Source organism: Platichthys flesus, chromosome 11 (assembly GCF_949316205.1).
Source record: "Platichthys flesus chromosome 11, fPlaFle2.1, whole genome shotgun sequence".
NCBI classification, from domain to species: domain Eukaryota; kingdom Metazoa; phylum Chordata; class Actinopteri; order Pleuronectiformes; family Pleuronectidae; genus Platichthys; species Platichthys flesus.
The window spans coordinates 15,435,666-15,444,679 of NC_084955.1; the positions used below are offsets into that span (position 1 = coordinate 15,435,666).

General features: G+C 44.0%; 1 protein-coding gene across 1 annotated transcript; it reads left to right on the top strand.

Annotated features, from left to right (window-relative positions):
* Positions 1 to 211: 211 nt before the first annotated feature.
* Positions 212 to 9,007, top strand: tex10 (testis expressed 10). The gene is made up of 16 exons (XM_062399667.1): positions 212 to 374; positions 632 to 840; positions 945 to 1,132; positions 1,219 to 1,545; positions 1,635 to 1,847; positions 2,277 to 2,529; positions 2,613 to 2,725; positions 2,914 to 3,161; positions 3,521 to 3,656; positions 4,047 to 4,216; positions 5,143 to 5,320; positions 6,160 to 6,382; positions 7,742 to 7,822; positions 7,927 to 8,111; positions 8,222 to 8,432; positions 8,538 to 9,007. The coding sequence occupies exons 2-16, from the start codon at positions 658 to 660 to the stop codon at positions 8,658 to 8,660; spliced, it is 2,832 nt and encodes a 943-aa protein (XP_062255651.1). The 5' UTR covers positions 212 to 374; positions 632 to 657; the 3' UTR covers positions 8,661 to 9,007.
* Positions 9,008 to 9,014: the final 7 nt, after the last annotated feature.

Below are 9,014 nucleotides of genomic sequence, written 5' to 3' on the forward strand. Positions count from 1 at the left end.
TTCTACACCAGAGCTCACCGCTAAACCCTACCAGAGGAAAAGCAAATACAGTGTAATATTTCCCAGGACACTTGGGGACAACTATTTTATTTAATTGTTCCAGATACAATTTTTACAGTTGAAGTTATCAATTTACATAATAAAAAATTACTTCCATGGGTTCCCGGTCAGAGAGGATTTCTATCTCCGCCAGGCTGCGGAGTTAACGGCTTGTAAACACACTCCAACACACACGCAGGAGGAGGACCCAATCCATCACCACGAGAGTGCACACAGAATATTTTCTCTTTATATATAATTATATTAGTTAGCAGGGCTGCTGTTACTTGGCATTAGACTTGTATGGTAATTTAACAGCAAGTGTCTTCCTTGTGGTGAGTAAAATAAGGAGCTTGCATACTTAATGCTGAACCGGTAACGATACAGTTAGCCACAAGCTAGCTAACTAGCTGCCCACACTTCACTAGTAAGAGCAAAGATTGAGCAATGCGATTAGTTTGTGCTGCAATATTTATGTCCTTATGCCTTGACAACCCAGCTCTACACTTCATACTTATTTCCGCTGTCAGTATGGTTTTTATATTTAAATGAACACACTCATTCAATGTCATTTCTCCCACCTCCATGTCAGGTAACATAAACAGTTAGGCTGCCGAGATGAAGTCCAAGAAGAAGAAGAGACAGGACGATTTCCAGAAGGTCAAGTTGAAAGTGGGAAAGACGAAGCCCAAAGCGGATAATGCCACCAACACTAACTTCCGCTCCAAGGGAATCCATCTAACTGAGCAGCTGAAGAGGGACAAAAGTGGGCCCACCACTCACAGACAGCTCGGTATCAATGTGAGACCTTCACCTCTTTCTCTCTATGGTGGTATAAACATATGCTACTTTAATTTTTAACTCCAATTTGTGTTCTTTCTCTCCCGCTCCCTGCAACTCACCAGGAACTCATGTCCCAGCTTCATCATTACAACGCCAATGTGAAACACGGTGCCTTGCTGGGTTTGAAAGAGTTGTTGTCCGTCAATCCATCTCTGCTAGAGCAGCATCTGTCTCGTGTGCTCTCTGAAGTCGCAGCTGTTTTCACAGACAAGGATGGAAACGTTCGTATCGTGGCTACACGTGTGCTCAGGTTAGAACAACCACCATTATCTGGAAATGCAACGGTACAAGTTATAAACTTAACAAACATTAATATACTTCTTAAACTCCTTCCAGGTTCATTGCACAGTCTGTGCCTGCGGAACGAGTGGGCCCATTTTTCCCTCTCCTCAGTGCCCACCTTTCTTGTGCCATGACCCATATTGAGACAGGCATCCAGGAGGATGCAATGAAGGTCCTCGATGTATTGCTGGAACACTATCCTGCTTTGCTAGCAGCGCGGCCGGCAGTGCTCCTCACTAACTTCCTAGAGCTGATTTCTCACAGACAAAGCAGCAGTGGCGCTAAAAAGACCCAGGATACCAAGGGGCGAACCTGGGCACTATCAGTCAGTCTTAACAGGACGGTGACTAGTCAGCAGTGGAGGCTCTCAGTGCTTCTCAGGTACGTATGTCCAATACACACAGAGTTTACTTAAAAACATAGATAAAATCCTAACTGGCTGCTCGCGTTGTGGTTTATTTGTGTTTCAGGCTCGGCCGATTTTTGCAGGCAGTAGTTGAGGAGAAACCAGTGGACCAAGGTGACACGTCTGTTGGAACAGAAGGAGTGTTTGGTTGCAGTGGTGAAGACCGACTTGCTCCTCTGTTTCTCAACTGGGAAGAGCTCACCTACAGCAAGATCGGAGTTAAGGTGTATGAGCATTCAGGGGCCAAACCAACTCCACGTTCCACCTTCAAGCTCAGGTACCAGACCACAAACTCCTGCAACCATCCATGAATGAAAATGAGAAACCGAGACGTGTTATGAAAATTATTTATCAGATTGGCATAAGATGATGATGTTTAGTGTCAGTGAAACTTTGTGATGGACAATTGATATCAGGGATGTGCGTGTGTTATTGTTGTTCAGTAATGTATACAGATAAAAGTCTAGTTATCTGAAAAAAGAATTAACGACAACACTACCCTAAATATGTAGTGTTATTCAATACTTCAGGGTTTACTGATGGTATTTTTCTACTGTCATCATAGTTTTCTGTCAGATCCGTTGATTTCGTTTTTTCTGGATTATTCACCTTAGTTTTTAACTGATATCCATGTGTTGTGATATAAAGCATTTGGTTCGATCCCATTAACATATCTCATCATTTCTGTTATTATCCCTCTGTGAAGACCTGAGATGGATGCTGGAGCAGCGGTGACTGAGAATCTGGACTCAGCTGAGGCTGTTCAGAGCTTTGCAGCTACACTGGTGCCTCTTCTACTGGAAGTCTGGGTCGAGGCCAGTGCAAGCGAGTCCCCCTGGGACAACAACGAGGGCGCTCACCTGCTCACCGCAGATGCCATGTCGGTAATGTTCCAGGTGTTGTCTATTCTGCAGCTCCTGAGGAAACTTGCACCACAGCAGGAGCACCAGGATGCACTGGTGAGATGAGGAATGACCAGATATCAATGCTTGTTGTACAAGAAAACGTTTCTTAAAAATGACAGTGGCTTGTTTTTGTGTAGGATGCATGGTTCAGTAAAGAATACCTGGGAGATTTTAAGCAGCACTTCATGAAAAACTTTCCCTACGGTGCCCAGGACACACCTAAACATAGAAGGAAGATCGATCTCAAAAGGTACGGACTCTCAGCGTCATTCTAACATTCATCCTTCTACCCTCCTGATAAATATATACATGTATAGTTATATGGATGATGATAAAATAATTTAAAAGTTGTGATATATTTGATTTGTGACCATTACCTTCTGTATATGAAGATCTGAATTAGCTGTAATTACCCACATCTTACTATTCTCTCCTCAGGAGTAAACAGACTGCAGCCATTCCAGGTCTGATTGTGGAACCCCTGGCCCTAAACATCATAATTTGCCAGGTGATGGTGTCCCTCAGCCAGAGGCAGGGACTCGACCGAGAGACAGACCTAGACTGGCTGATGCTGCTGAGGACGTTTGTCCGAGACACTCTGGGCAATGGAATGAAACTGAGCTCCAGGCAGCTGCACATGCTGCTGGGTACTGTGTGGAAGATGGTGCTCACGCAGAAGAGCAAAAGTAAGCACATTACAAATTTGTTTGATTTAATGAATTCTGAAGCATGAGTTCAAGTGGCAGGGCACTAGGAGAGCACATACCTCTGCCAAGGCTCACACCCCATCCCGTCATATTTAAGAGTGTAAAATAAAATTCCTGGACCCGCCCATTTATCTGGATCCACTCCAAAATTGAATAGGTTCTGTCCTCAGGTCATGCCACGTCACTCCAATAATTTAATTAAAATTGATTGTGTTGTCTAACATTTGACTAATCCTGATTGTGGTTTGCTATCTCCATACAAGCTGGTGAATCATATGAAGACATTACGAATGTTTAGCCATGTTGATATGATTATCTGTATGTGTGTGTTTGTGCAGCTGTGACAGACGACCTGTTAGCAGCAGTTTACATCTACTATAAGCAGAGGAACCTGACTCTGCAGACACGATCTCTGCTGCTGTCTTTCTACAGCAAGCTCTACCTGCAGGAGCAAGGCCATGCACACATAGCCAGGTAACCCCCCTCATCGGTTTATAGCATGTGAGATGTAATATGTAGCTAAGTGACCCATGTCCTGTGTCTTGGTCATTTTTTCCCATCTGATAGACCAGTCTGCTCCAATGCAGACATGCATTTTTTTTTATTTAATCATTGATTTTTACTTTACCATGCATTAGCCCCACCAAATTTACCACCATCCACCAGAAAGAGACCCTTGTAGGATTTTTTTACACATTTTTCCAAACATATTTGCTCCTTCATTTAGCCTTTCTACAATGTATTTACTCTTGTTTTTGTTGAGATGCAGCAAATCAAAGCCCAAATGAAAATTCCTAAACGTCAAAACCTTCCCTTGTGCCTTGATATCACTATTTACTTTACCCCTTCTTTTTGTCTCTGAAGGAGTAAGGTTCTGTGTCGGTGGTTGGCATCTCTTCCTGTGCAGTTGTCCCAGCTGGGCCACCGTAACCCTACTCTCTCAGCACGACTTATCCAGTCCATCCACGCCGCTGCATCTAGAGGAAACAAGGATCTGCTGAACAGTCTGCAGACGCACGCCTGCAAGCTCTATGGTACACACACTCAATCAACAGATGGATGTTAATGCTTTATATCATTATTGGACCTGTATCACAGTCATGCTTGAAAGGTAGAGACCAACTCACACAGGACAGAGAGCTGCCATTAAACTGATCTTGAAACGTGTCGCAAATATGTCCAGGATTATTACATGTAGTTATTATTGTTATATTTTTTTTTACAAATTTCAACCAACAGAGACCAGCAGAGATTTTATAATCTGAGATTAAGTGTTAAATCTTTGTCTCATTCAACAAAAGCTTATTTAAAGCTTAGTATCATGGAACACATGGTATAAACATAAAATGGTATAATATTTTATAATTAGTAATTTTTAAATGGAAAACTGTTCAGTATGGTCCATGATGGAGAAACAATACGGCCTGATTACAACTGAGACACATCTCACACACAGTGTACACCCCAGTGTCCCTAGGAGGCAATAGAACTCCACCCCAGACAACTTTGCAAAATTGAACTGTAACCAGACCAGAGGGTGAAAGCATTAATAAGAAATCTCTGGAGGCCTGGAGGCCACTTTTCAGAGGATGGTCAGATAGTTTGGCTGGTGTGGGGCCAAGAGAGAGAGAGAGAGAGAGGGGGGGGGGGGGGGGGGGGTTTAAGCATTCTGATAGAAACTGCCGCAGAGCCAGCTATTCCCCATCACAAGACTCCTTTTGTCTAAAGGCTTCTGACATCAGCATGTGCGTCAGAGCTAGACAGAGCACTACGCACGCACATTATCTGAGCCCACACTGTAGTGGCCATGCCTCCCTGTCTCCTTTTTTTTCTTTTACTGGTCCTTTTCCTGGTATCATTTTTTTCTTGAAAGAGCTTTATGTTGAATCCCCTTTTCCTAGAGGGTACAGGGCATCGCTGGAAGTATATGTGAAAGAAGCATGTATGTGTGTGTTTAAAGATCCACAGGAAGGAGTTGTTGTGCTATTACCGGCTGAGTCCCAAGTACAAATGGTGCAGCTGCTCTACTGCCTACCCAAGATGCCTCAGTCTCTCTTGGCCAACCTGAGCTGCTGTTGCACAACTGGACGAATCTCTGCCGGCCTCGCTACCTCGCTGATTCGTATCGTACACCTCAGGTGAGTTCGGAAACTCTCGTAGACTTAAGGAGAGCAGGGGAACTCACTTGATTGTATCCGGAGATTTCCCTGTGTGGGATGTTGGCCAGCAGATGAATGCCCCTACCTTTTTGAAATCAGGTAGTAGAGACTGAAAGCACTCTTGCCAGTCACCATTAGATGGCAGTGTTGTGCTTTCACAGAGGACTCCCTGACATTTGATCTGGTGTCTCACCTGTGGGCTGACATGTGCTGATGTGGATACCCGGTATATCGGGTATTTATCTGACCGGTGACAATACAATCTTTTATCTTTGTTCTTTAACTCATCTTCAGATTGACTTTCCATGTGAACACTTTTGTTTTAGACCTTTTTTGACCTTTGTCAGTGGGGCAGTGTTATACAAATTTTGAGCGCAGGGAGTGGTGAACTCATTGGGAATTGGACGTGTGTGTAATGGGTATAATACAAAGAGCTCTTTGGGAGGCTGGAATGCAGTGTCGTCATGGAGTATTGGGGAGAAAGTCTGCATGTTCCTCCAGGGCTTCTTCAAAAAGCACTGTTATTCACACACATTTCCTACTGTTACAGGATAAGGAAGAATTTTTCATAACTCTCTTCATGCACTCAATATAAATTCTCTTATAAAACCTGACATGATTAAGATTAAGAATTATGATCGTATTCAAGAGTAAATTTAGAAAATTTAAGAAAGTGGTTTGTACAGTGTAAAAATGCTGAAATGTTGCATACATTATTTTGATATGCAGGAAGCTGTGCCTTTTCAGCTTCAGTGTAGATATTGATGCACATTCTGCATCAGTAATTGTATATAATCGTCACTGATTACGTTCTCCAGGTCATCTCTGAGTTGCTGGTCAGTCGGGAGCCAGGAAGCCGCCCTGCAGGACGTGGACTTCTTTAGCTTCCTGTTCTCCACCCTGACGGGCTTCTCGTCTGACAAGCTTGCCGCCCTTCAGGACACTGAAGAGGAGGACGCCCTGCATTGCTCCCCTCTCTTCCCCATCAGTCTCTACCCCGTACCGCTGGAACAGTTCACGCATCACTGGGACATAGTTGAGGTGCGTTAACTTTCCTACAATTACCCCAAACCTCACATACATTATCATTCTGTACCAAACGGCTACTGCTCCTCAACACCTGGACACATTAGAAATCAATCTAGAGGCGAGAAGAGGGTGAAGGAAGAGACATTGTTTTGAAAATTAAAAAGTGTCCCCCCCCCCCGGTCTCTCTCTGTCTCTCATATACGGCTCAGAGGGTGGAAGCTTTATCGTTGCACTCAGGCTGAGAGGGGAACCATTATCGCGTTGCACAGGTTGGAGATGCGTGGTTATCGGGCATAGAGGATATGCACAAATGCTAATGAGAGCCCATGGCATGATGGGAGTGTGACATTTCTGCACAGAAATTACCGTTACCGTAACTATGCCCTGGGGCAAGTGTGTGTGAGTGTGTGAGCAAGTGGGGGGGCTTATAATCACTAATTCAACTGCTCAATTAGGGCCTCAGATCCTGCCTCTCTCATGTCCCTGTCTGAGTCAATCACAAGAAAGTGGTGGGAGGGTCCAGGTGGTGGTGGGGGGGGGGGGGGGGGGGGGTGGGGCGGCATTAATGGACGGACTGTGTCAACTCTGGTTTGACTAATGAGACCGTTGGATTGTTTTTAATGACGAAGAGAATACCAACAGGTGCACAGTCCAGACGCACACCGGCTCACACTCAGGTCTGCAGCCCAGCACTCGCCCACACTTTAATTTGATAAAAGCTAATGACAAATTTGATTTCAGATTTGAAGTTAATGAGGAAAAGCTACGTCGGTGGTGTCAAGCTTTCTTTAACCTGAAACCAATCTTGTCTCCACCCCCCCCCCAAAGAGTGAATGCTGTTAATGATAGCATACACTTCTACCTTTTTATAAGGTATGCTGAGCAGTGAATGCCTGAAATGCTTTTGTGGTGCCTTCATGCTCAGTTCATGTACAGTAGAAATGTAACATGTCTGATTAAATGCCTGTTTATTTAGTTTCTTAATTTATTCCTAAATCATCTCTTTAAAATACCATTCTGACTGTTTCAAACAACATTGCTCAGTTTACACATGTATCCACTCTTATTAAATGGAAATGGATAACAGGGTTTAGGACAATATCAATAACAATACAAATTATCATCAGCAATATGTATTGTATTCTGAAAAAATGTAGGCAAGACAATTGAAACTGTATTTTAAGCTTAGTAAAAATGCTCAGCTCTCCTATGCACACAATAACAAGCCACTGCAAAGAGCAAAAGAACTAAATGAAGCAAGATAACCCTCAAATTCACTTTCACCTGCTGTTGTAGTGCTTAGATTAAATGTTTCTGTCACATACATGGGAAAGCTTGTGTTTGATAAAGTTTTTTTGGTGTCACTTTTAGGAGGCGTGCCACTGTCTGGAAACTCTGGGTTCCAAGTCTCAGTGCTTTGACATTTTGCAAAATGGAATTTGCAAATACTTGGTGAGAAATTGTTTTCATTGATTTGTTGTAATTATGCTTTATTCCTTCAACTGTTTTTCTGCACTTGAAAATCCTGTAAATACTCTGAATGTGTGTTTTCTCAGATCAAGTTGGAAGTGGTTCCTGACAGCATGGTGGCCGGGCTGCTGAGAGCGGTGTCCAGATTAGTGGACCTGTCTGTCCTTACCATGGAGCCTGTGCTGCGCTTCTTGTCTAAGTGCTGCCTCAGCCTGATAGCTCTGGTCGTCACGCTGCAGCAGGAGGAACCTGCCGAAACTAACCATAAAAGGTTTGAACGTCGACAATTGTAGATATGAAATGTGGGCCTTAGTCTTTTGCGGTTGTCTATAATGATTTCAAAATAAATTGAATGAAAACCCCTTTGCGACTGGTTCCCAGGGAGGCGATTTGGAGTGCGTGTGTGTTAGTGCTGAGCAGCGTTCCCCGCCTGCTGCGGATGGTTCTGCAGATGATGCGCGTTGGGGATCTGAGTGAGGAGGAGCTGCCGCAGCTCGGACAGATCCTGTCAATGCTGCTGCAGCACGCACCGCTCCACAACCAACTGCTGGCCAATGCTGCTCTACTGCAGGAGATCATACAGAACCTCACGGTGAAAACAAGCACATGTGTTTGACAGTGAAATTGGATGTAGACACAATCTACATTAACCTTTAATGGAGGCTGTGCATCTAATTTCTTTCTATATGTGTTTCAGAGGTACAACCGGGCTGCGACCAGAGAGCAGTGGGTGACAGACCTGCTGTACTGTTACAGCCTCACTGTGGCGCACGGCTCCTCTGCTCACCGTGGAAACCTGGGCCTTCGAGACATGTACTGACCGACCGGCTCACTAGACAAGTACCTGGTGTGTCACTCAGTTTACCCTCAGACAAGTTGCATTTACCTTGTGAGACAAAACACAGACAAAGCTCAGTATTGTTAAGTTCACAAGACAAACACTTTCATCCAGGGATACAATGGAAACGTTCTTTTTTTTTTTTGTGAGTGACAATTGTTGTTTTAAAGACTTCAGCTTTCTTCTGTCTTAAGCTCTTTATTGCTTCGTCCTTATTCTGGTAATTGTCCTTTTGCCTTTCCTGAACATTGTTATCATTGCTGTTGCAGAACATTGTCCAGTACCTGGTAACTTTTGGTAAAAAAATCTAAACTACCCCCCCCCCCCCCCCCCAAA

What these genes read in the sequence shown, in the direction of transcription:
- tex10 (XM_062399667.1), top strand. Translation starts at nt 658, where the DNA reads ATGAAGTCCAAGAAGAAGAAGAGACAGGACGATTTCCAGAAGGTCAAG. An exon ending in GCTCACGCAGAAGAGCAAAA is followed by an intron (nt 3,162 to 3,520) that starts GTAAGCACATTA and finishes GTGTTTGTGCAG; the next exon opens with CTGTGACAGACGACCTGTTA. An exon ending in ATTCGTATCGTACACCTCAG is followed by an intron (nt 5,321 to 6,159) that starts GTGAGTTCGGAA and finishes TACGTTCTCCAG; the next exon opens with GTCATCTCTGAGTTGCTGGT.